This window comes from Orbicella franksi, chromosome 1 (genome assembly GCF_964199315.1).
Source record: "Orbicella franksi chromosome 1, jaOrbFran1.1, whole genome shotgun sequence".
NCBI lineage: Eukaryota > Metazoa > Cnidaria > Anthozoa > Scleractinia > Merulinidae > Orbicella > Orbicella franksi.
In genome coordinates this window covers 22,618,091-22,635,446 of record NC_138145.1, presented here as the reverse complement: position 1 = coordinate 22,635,446, position 17,356 = coordinate 22,618,091, and the positions used below count along the sequence as shown (strand labels likewise).

At 35.8% G+C, this 17,356-nt stretch overlaps 2 protein-coding genes across 2 annotated transcripts; one reads left to right on the top strand and one right to left on the bottom strand.

The window, feature by feature from the left end:
* The first annotated feature begins 21 nt into the window (after positions 1 to 21).
* On the top strand, positions 22 to 14,344 carry LOC145478637 (uncharacterized). Its single transcript, XM_081456733.1, has 7 exons — positions 22 to 190; positions 2,026 to 2,601; positions 3,738 to 3,827; positions 9,114 to 9,238; positions 10,320 to 10,394; positions 10,487 to 10,636; positions 13,026 to 14,344. Exons 1-7 carry the CDS (start codon positions 137 to 139, stop codon positions 13,153 to 13,155), a joined length of 1,200 nt encoding a protein of 399 aa, XP_081312859.1. The 5' UTR covers positions 22 to 136; the 3' UTR covers positions 13,156 to 14,344.
* Positions 14,345 to 15,622: 1,278 nt separating this feature from the next.
* On the bottom strand, positions 15,623 to 17,354 carry LOC145478917 (partner of Y14 and mago-like). Its single transcript, XM_081457116.1, has one exon. It carries the CDS (start codon positions 17,319 to 17,321, stop codon positions 16,794 to 16,796), a length of 528 nt encoding a protein of 175 aa, XP_081313242.1. The 5' UTR covers positions 17,322 to 17,354; the 3' UTR covers positions 15,623 to 16,793.
* Between the last annotated feature and the right edge of the window lie 2 nt (positions 17,355 to 17,356).

The window sequence follows — 17,356 nt, the reverse complement described above, 5'->3', positions numbered from 1 at the left end:
GACAATCTTCGAGAGGAACGTGAGTGAACTCGGTCGAGAGTGACCGGAGTTAATTTTGGTTTTATAAGGAATACAATAGTGTCTCCAGAAAGACAGGATGTAGCAGACCTGCAAACAAAACGGTACGAGGGCTTAAATGAGCATCATCGACGGAGAAAATGAGTTTGACGGTGATGACAAACACGAAGAAGTAAGTACATGTACTAAAACATAATGGCATGCATGACATCTGATTGTGGCCCTGGAAAATTGATTCGTTTCAGTAATTATTAGGTTAATCACCGTTTGTTTCTGTATTTATTGATCTACATCTCTTTCGTACTACTTCGTATTTATTATTAATATGTCAAATACTAAGCGGACAGAAAATCGAGGGCACAAATTGACGGGTAAGACCAGGCACTTGAAGAAACTTTTTATGACAAACAAACATCAAAAGCTGGCGTATAGATGCAATAGTGACATGAGCTATGAGAGGAGGGGCGGATAATTATTAGGTCGATCCGCGCTCGGCATCACCCACAATGTTTTTCTCTCGTGGAGATCAAGGGATATGAATGAATCGTTGGACTGTGTTCTGGCAGTGTTTGAGAACAAAAGAAATGTGTCTTTCAAGGTCATCTCGTGTCAACTTTAGACACTATTAGCTCCTAAACCGGCTAATACACGGGTTCGTCCTCTCAAAATGGAATAAGACTTTTATCCTTTTGAGGTCTTCTGAACTATTGAGATTTTATGTTGAAAATACCATATTCACTGTCCAATGTAAACAAAGGTGACAGAAAAGCTAACAAAACTGCAAAAGAAAGTGAGGGAGTAAGAAAATGAAAAATGCAAGATACTGAAAGACTGGATCATGTGTATTTTGTGCACCCCTCAACCAATATCTTGGTCTACATATCGACCAACAGTCGACCGAGGTATCGGGCAATATATATCGACCGACACTCGACCAATATGTCAGTCAACATAACACTCGGCTGATATATCGACTGATATTGATTGATAGGCTACTGACATTCCGCTGATACTTCACTGGTACTTAGCTACTGGTGACTGTAGCCTGTGTCGCAGACGTAATTTAACCTAGGTTAGTAATGGCATAGGCAGCCACTAGTGGTAGCCTTTAACATCGTTTCCAGAAGTGTTCACGTTTTCCGCCTTAATTTATTCCTAAATAATTTAGCCTAATTAATCCCTATGCATGGGCAAATTCAAGACTTGCTTGTCTTTTATCAGTTCTGTTGCAGCACCTTGTTATCCTTCATCATCCTTATCCTCTTTCCTGTCAACTGTATTTTGTGTATTTGGCAGTATTTTTACTTGGGTGTCTTGCTTGGCAACGACTGAATGATCCGAACATATAACCTTCAGAAATTTTTAAGGTTGACCAAAAAAGGATGAAATGCACATAACTTATAATCTGACACTGGCAGTCTAAGCTTTTGACTTATATTATATGACAGTCGACCAATATACCACCAACAGTCGACTGATATTCCACTGAATGTCAATGGTCAACTTATCGGCCGAGTGTCGGCCGCTATATAGACCGAGATATCAGCCGATAGTCGGACAATGTGTCAACTGACACTTGGCGGATATCTCGGCTGATATATCGGTCGATATGTCGACCGATACATCGGTCGAGTGTTGGTTGATATGTCAACCGATACATTGGTCGAGTGTCAGTCGATATGTCGACTGATATATCGGTCGAGGGGTGCACAAATTACACATGATCCGAAAAGCCTTGTCTATCTTATCTAGACCTTGCATATCTACTAATTCTGCTTTGTACACATATCCCAAAAGAATTACATTGTTATGGAAAATACTTGCCTTGGAGTTTATGACAGTTTGGCTGTGACCTGTCCTGCAAAATAGTAATCTGTAACATCATATCTGTAGAGCTAAGAGGTACCCATAATTCACTTTCACCTGATAGCATTGGAGGCAAAGGCAAAACATATTTACTGACCATGTGGAGCAGGACTCACTTATTTTGTTTTTATTTTCTCACAGCCAAAACTACAATGGGCTTCATTCAAACAATACCATCAACTATATGCAGTTGGGACAAGTGCTGACCACATTGCTATTAAATCAATGATTGATTGTGTTTTCCCAGATCAGGAGCATGAAAAAGAAACAGAATGCAAAGAACCACCATCGCAGGAAACAGTTTTTAGTGTGCCTTGTTTGGCATCAATTCTTTTTGACAAGGAACTATGCGCTTCCCAATATGAAGTAAATACTAAGCTTGGGTGCAGTAGTAGAGATTCTGCAAGGGAAGAAAGTCTTTGTACATGGAAAGCACTGTTACATAGTTTCTTTCAAAAGAAAACTATTGAACTGAGTCAGGAAAAATGGAGAAGGAACTTTCTTCATTTATTTTCCTTAAAGACAGATTCATCATGTACACTGGAGAAAAGTGAAGCAGCAACTGCCGCAAGCACAAAATGTTCTTTGTTAGATGTTTCAGATGACCAAAGCAAGAAAATTCACAACAAGCCGGATCCTATATATAGTGGTTTTGGCAAGCTAAAGAATGGATTTTACGTTTCTTCAAGTGGGCTGGTGTTTTCTAGTGAATTTGAGGTACACATTGATTTTAACTTGTGCATGTGTTGATTGAAATACCATAATATAATTTTTTCAGTTTGTAGTTGATTCACAAACTGAGAAAAGTTACCACCTTTAGTAGTTACGTAGTAGTAACTCATTTTGGTTCAAGTACGAGCGAAGCATTCAAGTGATGTCACCAGAGATGCCCAACTAAAAAAAATTGAAATCCAGGAGATGGATAATTTTTACCTTCTCAAACCTAAGCAAACGCTCCAAACATTTCTTCAAATAAGTGTGAAAATCTATGTGAAGCATTTCTGTTTGTATCTGTGAGAATTGGTGACCCATATGGGAGATCATGAGATTCGGTCTGTATCCAGGAGACTGTTCACAGGCTAGGAGACTCCTGGATAATCCAGGAGAGTTGGTATAGACATGCCAACTCATGGATCTCATGTCTGACATAAATAATACCTTACAAAGTTTTACTTAGTATACACTGTTCATATTCTTGACATTCTTTTGACTTGCCACATAGTAAAACACCCTTCCAAACAAGAAGAGATTTGACGTACAGCTGGCAAGCCAAGAAATGTCCTAGTTGTTACAAATATGTACAAGAAAATACATCACTTGCAGCGTGACATTTGTCAAAATTGGAGCCTTTCACATGTCTGGATAAGGCCCTCTATGAATGCACAGAAAAAAAACTTTTCTGACGTAAATAATACATTGCAGAGTAATAAATAAATATGAATGTGCATTTGGTTACATAAAGTAATGGAGAAATTAATGTTTTGGTTTTTTTAAAAACTTTGTTGAACTGTAGAGAATCTCATCTCCCTTAATACAATAATTATATAATATTATATTACGTAATGTATTATATTACTTTGTCTTTTGAAACTGTTAAACATGCAATAATATTCAGTAACCTTGCTCAGATTATTGTAAATCAAATATTGTGAAAAACTTATGAATCCCTCAATCAATGCAAACATTCGTATGGAAACCAAATACTTTTTGTTACAAACCATCAACCTGTGTTATGTAAGTTCTAATGCAAACAAAGTGTTTAAAAATATGACTTACTGTAAGTGCATTTGTATATTAAGTAGAAAAATAAACTTGTCAGTGTTAGACGTAAAGAAAATATATTTGTTTTGCAGCTTGAGAGGTTTAATGCAAAGATGGCTGAAATGGACAAAAAATTCAAACATGAACTACTCTTGATTAAACATCAGCACAGCAAATTGACGGTATGGGCACTGAAATTACAGTAGAACCTCACTGCTTTAAACTCCGTTATCTCAAATTCCCTGATAACTGGAACTCAAAGAAAATTTCTCTTGGATCTATTTTTCCAGTCACTTACTATTGGCTATCTTGAGCCCACTACATCTCGACCTCTTCTTTGAGTCCCTTGAATTTAAGTTAGTGGGGTTTAACTGTATAAACCACATAATTATATGTATGCTGTCTCATGGAAGATATGGTGAGCTTGAGGTTAGCGTGTAGTTTTCCAGACTTATTAACAGTGTTGTGCTGTTGGACTTCAGTGGACACATTACTCTCATTGGGTCTCTCTGCCTAAGATTTAAAAGTTGCTAACAAACTGATATTTGTTGTAATGGGCTAAGACTTCACAAAGGGGAAGGAGGACCCTGGTAATAAACAATGGGTGCTTACCATTTACAAAAACTATCCGGGTGGAAATTTCAGGCATAAACATTAAACAATTAAATGTGACGTTGCGGGAGAGGGAATCGATATGAAGTATATCCACATCAGCTAGAGAGTCTTAAAAGAGCAGAAAAATAGCATCACCTAAAATCACAGCCCATACTTTCCAAAGCTTCCCAAACGGAAGGGTGTGAACCATTTGATTTTCCAACTGGAATTTCGGAATTTTTTCATGTAAATGGTAAGTACCCAATATCTTAAGGATCTTAATTTAGATCTTCACTAGGACATTTGGGGAACCTGAACAATTCTTTCTGCAATGATACAGTGAAAAAACAAAACAAAACAAAACAAAACAAAGGTGAGCTCACACCTCTTGTGGGAAGGTTTCCTTTGAAAATGCTTTGTTCAATCATGAAAATGTAACGACAGAGGTGGTTATTTCTCATTGTAATATTCCTTTTGTATGTTCCTGTTCTCATGCTCATTCATGCACCACTCAACTCCTTTGCTTATGATTCAGTCGAATATGAGTAGAAAACTTATGCACATGTCCAGAATGAATTCTTTGGCCCAGATAATAATTTAGCTGTTATATACTAAATCAATATTTTCTCTGTAAAACCATTAATATCTTTCATGAAATTTGGGTATCAGATTTTCTGCTTGAACAAATTATAGTTTGGACCACTGAAGGAGAAAAAGGTACTTTATGCTCATGGCATGAAAATAACATTACAAGGCTAATACCTCTGTTAGCCAACACCATGTTGCATATTTTGGGATTTTTCAGAAATTTTTAAGAAATATATGCTATCATGTCAACATTCCACTATCTTCTTTACTGAACAATTCATTCTCTTCACAAGTTTGAAATTAAAGAAAGTCAGCATAATTCATTTTGGAGAATAATAAAACAAGTAATAAAAATAACAAACACCAGTAGATGACATAGATGGAAGCCCTGCTCAAGGGCTGAGTGTTTGCTTTTATTTTTATGTCTAAGTTACGCCACTGTACTGGTTACCTGATGTACTTTCCTGTTTATTTTTGTCGAGATGATAACTGAGAGTGTCCATGACAAATTGATCAGGAATGAGATTTCCATGTTTTCTTCTCGACTGGGCTTATGAATACTCAATTTTTGTTTAAAACTCTTAATTCCACCCCATCAGTGTTACCTGACATTGTACTGAAAAAAAAAAATATTTATTTAATTTTGAGGAATATCAATCAAGTAACCGTTTCTGTCAGAATCACATACATGTAATATGAAATTTACAATTAATAATTTAATGTACATAACTCTACATGCATACATGTATGTTAAACACATTTTGAAACAGGCCTGAGGTGTAATAATATTATGATGTAGTTGTACAATTGGAAATTTCATTTTTTGCTTGGCTGTTTTGATAAAGGAGTCATTTGATAAATATGTTCATTGTTGCCTAGTTTTTATCTACAACACTGATATGAATGAATTTGTATTCAGAAGTTATAAACTCAAACATGAATAATTTATTAGGGTCACATTTCTAAAACTGAAGTATTGAAATATAAATAAGTAGCTTTGTTTAATCCAGTGTCAAAGAGTAGTTTGTATTTACTTTAAATGGCTTAAAATTTTGTTTAAAATGTTTGACAGGCACTGGAGCAGATATATTTATTAAGTAGAACAGTGACATTTTTCACATAATGGAGTTTTTTTTAAATTTTAAATTTTTGGCTTTAATATTTCTGTGTTGGTCAGGAGCAATTAATAGTAATTGTGCGGGCACTGAGTTTATGGGTTAGCAGTAAAACCAAAATCTGCTTATTTCATGGCATGAAATAATAATTGTACTGTGATGTGACACTACATAATTTTATATGTATGAGAGATCTGTTCCACAAAAATAATTCCAGTTTAAATGAACTCAGCTTTGTTCCTATTATTTTACGATATTACCTGAAGACCATAAAATTCACAAGCATATGTTATTTAAATTTTAGACATCACTTTTAGTAGACTCATGTAAATTTATAAAACCAATTTATTGACATTTGGTCAAATGACAATGGAAGGTTTGCCACAATTTGATTGGTCTGTCTGTTTGCCATTAAAATCATTATAACCTTTAAACAAATATTGTGTGAGCTGCTGAATATGTTTCTTGGTAGCTGACAAAATTTCCATACTTAGAATTCAAAATTCAGGCAGGTCAGGTCATTGCAAAAAGGGATATTTGTTTGCTGAACAGTAATTTATGTATCAGCTTGAATAACAATCCTAATGTTATGACCAGATGGAAAATGTGCCCAGTGTACATCGAAACAGATTCTGCAATTAAAATTTTCGAGATTAAAAGACCCACTCAAGTAAAGCTATTGGGAATTTCTGATAGGATTTTATTGTGGCTTGACATATGAAAAATCTAATTGAGTGAGAATTTAAATCATAAGTCATCAGCCCTTGGATTCTCCATTTCAGAGACAATGTCATCACGGCTGGTAGGTTGAAATCAACCATTTTACTTTCTTTTATAGTGGGTACCCTTTTGGTTTACGTGTATAGTTTCTACTTCTCATTTAGTCCTTTAAGTTTGTTTTTTTTGTTGTTGTTGTTTTTTAAAGCCCCATATTTTCTTGCTAAGAAAATTTTGCTCAGAAATGGTATGAATATTCTATGATTACATATTCAGTATTGAATGTAAACGTACATGTTGTAGAGTGTGAAGTGTGATTTTAAGCATGGTGAAGTTGAAAGATGAATATAGCAACTTCACAGTTAACTATATCTTTCAGCTGCAATGTAGCATGATTATAATTTTTTATATTCTTTTAATTGTAGACCTATGAGTATCTTGTTTTGTTTTATGTTAATGGATATCTGTAATATTGTTCTGACCAATTTTCATAGCATACATTTAATCCTTTGGATAAAAGTGAATTTCGTAAGTGTTTATTTAGTCTTCTAGGATTAAAAATCAGTCTTTCCAAAATCCCCAAATAATGTTGAGTGAAGACCTTTAAAATTAAGAACTAAACTGGTGTGATTTCTTACCAGACAAGTATAATTTTTGATTTCTTTTAGGTAGCCAGTAATGCAATGCTAAGTACTATAATTTTAGTTCTGGTTTGTATCCATTGATTTTGAGAAACTATTGACCCTGTCATTTCCAGTATCATTATTATTGAAATTTTACTTGTAAAAATATTCCAGCAAGAATATTCTACACAGCTTTCATATACAGTTTTATAAAGCTTTCATTTTAATGTTCATGCAACATGAGCTATTTCATTGGATATATACACTTTATTCTGTCAATGGTTTATTTAATTTATAATTATGGGTAGATATTTTGCAAGTTGCATAATATTTTTCTGAACCCTAAGGGGGCGAAGAAAATATGAGCAATGTGTAAAATGTTTGGGCATATTATAGATAAAATGCATGTTAAACCATCAAATAAGGGATTTATTATTCCAATATTATGTCATTTTTTAGTAATTTGGCTTTAAGTTTCTGAAATACATCCTGCATCATCCGAAAAGCATACAGATCATACCAGCAAATGAGGAAAATAAAATATGACTCTAAGGGTTCATGTTCATGTATGCTGTCTTGACCGAATGTGGTAAAAAAGCGGAATAATAACTCAATATATATGATGGGTAAATAAAAGTCCATAGAAACAGGGTGAAAAGAAACCCAGTTTTCCAGCTTCCCCTTTAGGTACACTGTAAGTAGTACTAGCGCGGCAGTCATTTTCACTCATCACCACAAATTTTCTAACTGGCAGCATTAATAAAAACTAAAAATTATTAATTAACAAATGTTAAAAAAATAAAATTAAAACAGTTATTTGTTTTCATACAGTACTTCTATCTGTACCTTGAATTTTCTCAAAATTTGTCCCAAAAAATTTCACTGGCCTAAGATCCACTTGCAGCTACCACAAAATCCACCTGCCCCAGGCTATTGGACAAGACCTTCTCTACACACTGGAGAAAGTGGAAAGTCTGGCGAATTTTTTTTCTGAGTTTTGAAATCTTTGAATCTTGGAATCTCACAATTTAAGCCTATCTCAGAGTCTTGAATTTCAAAACTGCTGCATGCATCAAAATTGGAGTCAATTCCACACTTTATACTCTAATTTATAGGGCATGCTAAAATTCAAAGCTGTTTGCATATGGTGGACATGCACACACACAAAAATACAAGAAATGCGAGAATGGTTGAAACAGTTTTCTTTTTCCCATAACATGAAAATTTATGTGAACTTTTCTGACAGATTTCCTTTGATTTTTCATGAAATGGCTTGTTTTTAAATCTTTTTACAGCCCTTGGGTTTCAAATGGTTTCACTTCAATTTGTCCTAAAGTTATACTTTGGCAAAGTGCTGTTGAACCTTGTTATTTTAAACTCTCAGTTGGAAAAAAAAATAGTCTGAAATAGCGGGAGTTCAAATAGCCAATAGTAAATGAATGAAGGGCAAATCCAAGGGAAATAGTTTTTGGTTCAAAATAACTGGGAATTCAAAGTAACTAAGTTTAAATTAGTGGGGTGCGATATACATCATACTTCTCCAGAGCTTTAAGTCGCTTTTTTCCTTCTAGCCTTGTAGCTTGAATTGAAACGAAAACTGTTATAAAAGTAGAGCCTTTGCAGGGCCTACTGGTTCAAAAGATAAACAATAAATTCTGGTTCTGAAGCCTAAAGTAACATGCACACTAGCCCATCACAGGTTACTGCTCAAAATATTTTTATCAGTTTGCTCATGGTACTCACTTTCTACTCATTGGTGGACATAGCAGTTGCAAGCAGCCAGTAGAATATGAAAATGATTTCAAATGATTTCAATCTTTTAATGTTCCAGGCTAAGACAGAGGAGCGGAAATTGCTGCCTCAAAGAACTGAAAGTCAAGAATCCGATCATGATGAGGAGCCAAGAGAAAATCAGAAGTTAAACAAGGAAAATAAACCCAAGGACAAAGTAGAAAGGTAAGACATTAGCATTCAAATAACTCACAATTAAAAATCACAATCTGAACAGGAAGTACCATTTGGGATATGTCTGGACTCCAATGTTTTACTCCAGCTTTAAACTGGTAGAGTAACCCTGCCACTTGTTTACAGAATGATGTAAATCTACCCCAGGCGGAAGTACAACAACTTTCTTTGGCCCTTAAGGGGAATGCATGGCAACAATGTCAAACCTCTTAGATTTAATTTAATGGGGGAGGTTTTTAACTCATTCCAGATGCATGGAGAAAAATAATTTGTTTGTTTTTAATCAATAAATTTGATCAATGAATCGACTGAATACGGAAAAAGATATTGTTTGAATTAGATCACATGACTATTATTAATATTGATGTAGTTTTTAGTTTAGTAACTATTTAGCTAGCTATGTACTATGAACAAGCCCAAATTTCTGAAAATGGAATAAGGCCATTACCAAAAATCTGTTTTGTTTCCCGTTGCTCTCTGTCTCTTGGTTCAAAAAAATCTTCCTGTGTCTGCCATTTTGCACTGGAGCCACAAGCACTGTTTGATGTCATTATTACAGTGTATGAGGGCTGATTTAGATGGGAGCAGGCAATGAATCAAAACCTTTTTTGACTTTTTCAAAACAACTGGGTTGGTCAGGCACTCGTACTCATCATCCCAGCCGGGATGTAAGGCCATCACAGCATTTAACTTCTCCACTTCTTGCAGTCCCTGGTGATCTTTTCAGCCTCCACCCAGACTAAGCCAAACTCTTTGAGGTCTGCTGTCGCAGTTCTCCACCAGGCGGTCTTTGTCCTTTCTCTGTACCACTTGCCTTGAGGGGTCCTTTTGAGGGCGATCTTAGGCATAGCCATTTCATACTTTGCTTACAAATCTCAGATATTGGGTTTGTCAGGTGACTGAAAAAAAAATTATGGGGATAGCCTTGCTACAGCTGAGCTTATATTGCTTCCTTGAAAACAAGGTCAATCAATCAGAAACATACAATTTTAGCCCAACAACAAGGTTCTCTTCCAGAGGCAATGTAATGAGTGAATGATTTAACTGCATATCTTTTCATGCATTGTCTCAGGAAATCAGGATTATTTGCATCATTACAAGCTTCTTTGAGTGCAGCAAGGACTGGAATTCAGGGATTTTGGGACAAGTAGGTAGCTTTCACTGCCATTTGAAGACCTTAAGGTATATTGATTTTTATAATAAGACTTCAACCATAACATTAATGCCAATTATTATCAGGTCTTCACCAAAGGAGCATAGACGTTCGGCTCAAGAAGTATCCTCTGAGGACAATGATGATAGTGAAGATGACACAGGAAAATTGACACATTGTCCAAATTCAAAAGTTCCTGAAGTGGATGGTTTTGATAATCATGATGAATTTACAAGGTGATTGCTGGTTATATACTTTGCAATTAGTGCAAATTTAATATAGAAATAAGTAATTTCTAGATTTGAAATACATATATGTGCAAGAAGTTATGCCATCATGATTGGTCATATGAAGTTCATTATGGCTCAGTAAAACAAGCAGCATGTCAGGAGTGAATAAGGCAATTCTCATTAATTATGGCTGCACCATGTGCTTCTCTGTGCAAAGCTCTTTCTTACAAATTATTAAAATGTGCCTGGAGAGTACACCATTGCCCCTGGCCGGTATATTTGTGGCAAAGATTTGTTTTTCGATTAAAATCCCACTTTTTTGGTGTCATCACATGAGAAATAATGTAACTTGTGAAGTATCCACTTTGTTAATAAATAATAATAAAAACTAGGAGTTTCAATGTGAAAGTGGGTGCTGGCGTCAGAGCTTGAAGGAAATACTGATAATATGATTTGAAACATCTCAGTGCTTCTAAAGGTTGTATGGATAAGTGTGATATTTCTTGTTTTAAGATTCTCAATTGATCATGCCAGCACTTATTGTCAACTTAAAATAAAAGAGAGTTTTCATATTGAACAGTTGAAACCTGAACTCAACAAACAAGTTGAGCATGTTAATCTGTCGTTGCATTTCTAAATTTATCTACTGTTGTTTACAGGTAGTTTTAGATTATTTTTTCTTGTTTGTGTTTCATTCTATCGGTTAGTTTAAATAAGTTTAATAGTTGACAAATATTTTAACTCATTAGTTTCATTGTATATGAGTAGTTATATATACCGATCATTTTGTAAATCTTTTCTATACATTCATAATGGCTGATGATGATGTTTGAAACGTCGAAACATGTTCTGAAAACTGAAAAGCACTGTTGTGTTTTTAAGGATAATTGATTTGAAATAAACAGTATAATATGGGTTGGTGTAGCTGTTTAAGAAGAGAATGACGATTTTTCCAACTAGTTTAGTTTTAAAGGGCTTTTGTGAAACAACAACAGAGCCCCAAAATTTACTTCTTGAGTTAAGAAAAGAACGTAACAAATGCCAGAACTTGCTTTAAGAGACCCAGGAAACCTTTAGAAGATGTATTTCCACAAGTATTATTTTTAAAATTAGCCTTTATGCTTAAACATTATCAGTAAAAGTGAAAATGAGACATTTTAATAGCATGAACTTGTGAGTTTACCGAAACTGGAGCTGTCACGCAATGTGTCATCAAAGGTCATGTCAAATCGCATTAAAGCATGGAAATCAAAATCCACATGACAATATGATTCCAAGCTTTTCTTTCACTGCAACGGGCAAATGTAACTCAATGGTCGAATTATTTACCTCAATGGGCAGAGATTTTGACTCAACAATCAAATTTAACACCTCAATGGGCAAAGAATACTGTGAATGATTTGCCTGTGGTACCAAAGTCGTTTTCGACATAAAGCAGGTTGGCTTCACACCTTCCTCTCTTTTCTCCTGAGACCAGCAAGCTGCAGTCAGCAGTTTACTCCAAATGGAAGCATTTTTGCCTAACACTTCACTGCTGCTGAATGCACTGAGAAAAAAAAATGATCTCCATGAAGTAGGACTTGATCAATATCTTGGCACCTCCATTTGCGAATCGGCAAAAACTGCTCACATAATAGAGCAGCCAAACACATAAAAATCTCTTGTCTTCCTCGAGAGTCATCACTAAACCGTTCATGACATTGATGAATACTTCCACAAGCAAGTAAAGACATCTATATTTCACCTCATTTATCATGTCCTTGATTTCTAGCAGAGAGGGACAGCTGTACTCAGCTATTGCGCGAAATCGATTGATACTTCCATGTGCATTCACAAGCACCCTGGAATGCCCAGATATAAAAAACACAATTGACTGCGCATGTCTCTGATCTTATATCCAACAGATTTTGGCTTTTTCTCACTATTGGAAAGAATAGGCTGCTGCCTCGCTAGGGCTCGCCAGCAAAAGTAAAAAATAATAATAATAGTAATAATAATAATGATAGTAAAAATAATTGTACATGCATCAAGATTTAGTATTACTCAAGGAGAGCTGAAGAAAGCAGATCACTGCATTTAATGGAACAGAATAATGAATTAAGATATTTGTATCATTTGTACATTTCTTCTACTTCCAGCCCCATTTTACAAAACAGTGTGGGTTTAATTTTGACTGTGACTAGAAAGTCCCAGGTCTCTTTGTTAGACGGCTAATTTCATTTTTGACAGGAAAAATCCTTCCATTCTAAGGACCGCTCACCAGAGTTTTCTAGCGGATTATGAACATGTACTACTACTAATTCCTAGCTCTCCCCTGGAAGAATGGGGCCATATGAACATGTACAAGTCTATCTATTTAATAACATTTGATAATTGGTTTGCATTTTCTTTTCAGAGAAATGGAAGCAAAAGGAGGTTTAACTTACGAGAGTGTTGACAGAACAGTCCAGCAACTATCCCATGATGCATTGCCTCCCCCACTCTCTCTTCGACAACTTCAAGCTGGAGATCAGTCAGACAAATAGAAATGAAATTATTAAAATATTTAATATTAATTTACATTCTGTTCTGTAGGTTATACATTATATAAAGGGCCACATTTGACCAGTGTGCCGGTATTATGGAAATAACCTGTTTCAAAGAAAGGAAAATAATAGATCTGTTCTTAATTATGGAATGAAAATAATAGTAGTAATATTTGTTCTTTTTGAGAAAGAAGAAAAGAAAGATATGACAACATGTAAGGTACATATTCTTTATAAAGAAATGATGTTTATTCTCAGAGTAAGTCTTCAAATTTGATTCTTGTAAATAGAATAATATATGGTTTAGTCATGTGATTGATATGCCAGCATACCACATATTTTTAAACAGATTATTGTTTTGGCAATGGAAACACATTTGAAGAATATAGGGAAAAAAAACACAAAAATGGGATTTCAAGAATGCTTATTTAATCTGTAGAATGAGAATGGTTTAAGCATATATGTAGATGAGCTTTTCAATGATGGCAATGAGGATGATGATTCAATAATAACTGACTCTACCAATGCAGAACTTTTCACTTGAAACAATACAAATGTACAATTCTGGAGAGATTGACTGGGATGGAGTCAAAATCCATGATAAGGAGACCATGGACATCGAAAGAAAAATCAAAGGAAGCCATACATATCAGATCAGATCCATTTGGGAGTTGGCTATTTTCTAGAGCAACATAATGATTGGATTTTAACTTATGAACCTTAAATGTTGCCTTGAGCGTGGAAAAATATTACTCAAACCACACTGGTCTTTGTTAATTTTCAACCCAAGAGCTTTTGCAAGTGAACAATGGAAAACTAAACATGTGGTGCCCCACAAAATACCCGTACTCTACCCATGGAAGGTTTTTTGGCTTGAACTCCCACCTCTACAGAAATATCAGTTTAGTAGTAGCAGCAGTGGTGGCAATGGGAATTAGTTTTTTTCTTCTTTGTTTTTTTTTTTGCAGGGGCAATTGTAGTGGTAGTAGTAGTATCAACCATGCAACCACACAATATATATATATGTAAGTTACAAGGTATCATGTTTCAAAGAGAATTACAGAGGGAGTGATATGACGATGAAAATATTCCTGTAAAAATATGGTACATTGAAGATATTTGCTTCAAAGGTTAATTTTCACCAGCATTTTTTAAAGTGGATTTTAATAAAACAATTGCTTTCTTTCAAGTTGCTTTCACATTGTTTGTACATTGTCAATTAGATAAGTGAGCCTCATGCTAAGTTGTTGGGAGGATATAGAATACCATGATCAACAAGGGCAGATGGGGGCTTGGCAGGGGGAGGGGGGAACTCCCATATCAAAATGATGGCGGTGCTCATCGTACCTTTTAGAGATTAAAAACGTGGTTTTGGTTCCTCCTAGGGATTCAGCCTCAAAAAGTCTACAGCAGGAGCTTTTGCGGTACCTTTCAGGGCATTGAGTGGAAAAAAACATGACAAGATAGCGTCTTGTTTTAGAGTTGGTTTCTCTTAGGAGTGTATAGCATTTCAAGCCACGCCCATAAAAAAGGGTCTTGGTACCTCTGAGGGATTCTTTTCAAAATTTCCGGCAAGCACCCCTATCCTTTTTATATGGGAGCCCCACCCCTGCAAGGATGGGGGCATTGGGATCATTTCACATCACCCAAAGTTTGCCAATTTTTAAAGTATTTTGGGAATGCCTGATCTGCAATAATGCTATTTGACAAGTAATTCAAAAATTGCCCAAGCGTGCAATACGAGACTGATTTGTTTTGAGTATGATTTTTGCTCTCTGAATTTTCCACAAGAGGAAACTACTTTTGTGTGAAAAAGTCAGTAGTATATTTCATCTGAAGTATATGGAATGAAGATAATGAACAATATCAGAGGAGAACATCAGGCATTACCAAAGAGATGTTACCGGTGACCATAAAACAAGAATTCTTTGTTCAGTTTTTGTTGTGGCAATGTTACGATACTCCTATTTGTCTACCCTTTCATATACCTCAATTTGTGAAATCCCTACCCTTCAATATCCTGAAGCCTGGGAAAGGTACCCTTTCAGTGGGAACCTCCCCATATAGGCCATTATATGGAGTACCCCCCCTCTCCAGCCAGGACCCACAATTTATCTGTATTAAGTGTTGTTAGTCTCTATTTGTTTGGTTTCTGTTTTGTTGATATATTTTGATAGTGTTAAGTTTTTATTTGCTACAATAGGTATCTTTTACAAATAAAAATGTTGCACGTCCCAAAAACAGGTGTCATATTACACCCATACGAATACTTCCTCACAGCTGTCACTTCTCGACAACAGCCACTATCCTCTGAGTCAGGTGAGATTGTGTTATTATCAGCCTTTAAAGTTTGGGGTGAGGTATTAGTTGGGATAGTCGGCCATTTTGCTCTAAAGAATGTTAGGAGGGCAATGCTCTCTCTTTACAAACACAATAGACAGGAGTTTTGTCTCAAAGTAGGTGACTGAATTATCTAGTTTGCATCATTTTTATTTGATAATAAAATTACTTACAAGCAATTGCACTTATGTTTGTTACAGTGAGCAAGTGATGGGTCCAGTGATTCTTAGGCTTAGAGGCAAATTCTGTTGTACAATGTTTGACCATTCCACGTCCCTGTGGCATAGTAACCATAACTGAGAGATATATGGTGGCCTAGTGGTTGGTGTGCAAGGTGAAAAAACCTCAATTTTGAAAGGAAGCATAAAGAGGCCCATATTAAGAGAATAATAATGCCTGAACTCCTTGCAAACTGAGGGATGGCTCATAGTTCTTAATGATGGTATTGATTATCAAAAAATATTCCTATACACAAGAGGGTCCCACAAGACACAGGCATATCGAAAAACAAATTCTTGCATGACCTAGTGCTATAAAATTTATGATCATAAAATTGCCTGAGGCACCCTCAAAGATAAAATGGTTCATCCCTTACTGTATTAAATGTCTTTGCTCTTCACTGGCTGCATACACTAAGTCACTGTTTTGTCCACCAGTTACAGGGGAAGTGCACTGTGTTCTTGAGCAAGACACTGCTTACAGTTTTCACCTGATCTAGCCAAGTGTGTTAACCATTTAACCATAAACAAATCAGTCCTTCCGTTGATATTTATATTCTGAAGGAACTAAGAGCTTTTTCCACATATTTCAGGCCACATGAAAATCATAGCGAGAGCAAAAACTTTGATGAAGCAGACTGTTGATTTTTTGCTCTCGCCCCAATCTTTGATTGATCAGACTGCTTGTTCACCGTTTCCTTCAGACTGGTAAGGAATGCTTGCTACACAGGCTTGAGATTCTGTGTTTCACAGATCAGCCACTGGCTTGTGTTAAAGCGATTGGACTGCTTTTAAGCCTAAAAGCAGACTGTAATACAGGCTACTTGGAAAAGAAACTCTGATTTCCCCTGCAATTTTTCTCAGCCATTTCCGATCACACAGTTTTTTGGCTCCAAACCTCACAAAATGGACAAAAGACATCATAAACAGTTAAGGTTATCTAATTTAAACAAGAGGGCCCCTGTGACTGAACTCTGTCACAGTAGTACAGTCCACTCACTACTTAATCCACTGATGTTAGTAGGTTGACTTGTGGTTGTGGTACTGAGAAATTTAGCCTATTATATTTCATATCGGGTTTCATACTTCCGCCTCCAATTCTTCAAGTTCCTTTTCTATCTCTTCCCTCCTCGATAACTTTTCTACCTGTGTAGCTTCTGGATTCACTAACTCTCCACAGTCAATTTTAGCTTGTAAGTCTTGGATTTGTCGTAATTTCTTCCTAAGATTCTTAACACGTTTTACTTTTAAATCGTCGGGGTTACTTGTGTACACTGTCCCCCCTGCAGTCGCAACACTAGAAACTTTGGTGCTTTGCATTTTCTCTGTAACTTCTGCGACTTCGCATCTTTGACTATCGTTTCCATCTTTCTTCTTGTTCTTTCTCTTTTTCTGATTCTTTGAAAGCTGTTTGCTTTCTTCCTCATGTACACCCGGTGGCAATTTTGGAATACTATCTACCCACTGCTTTCCTTTACTTTCGTATTTTGCCACTTCATCCGGTGGCACATAACCTTCCTTCACTCTGCGAGCCTTGCGCCATGTACCATCAGGTCTTCTTGAAGCAGGAATCCACGTTTCTCCAACAGCACCGGCTTCTTCTGCCATTTTGAAACTTCAGCCAGTCGGCAACATTTCGGAAT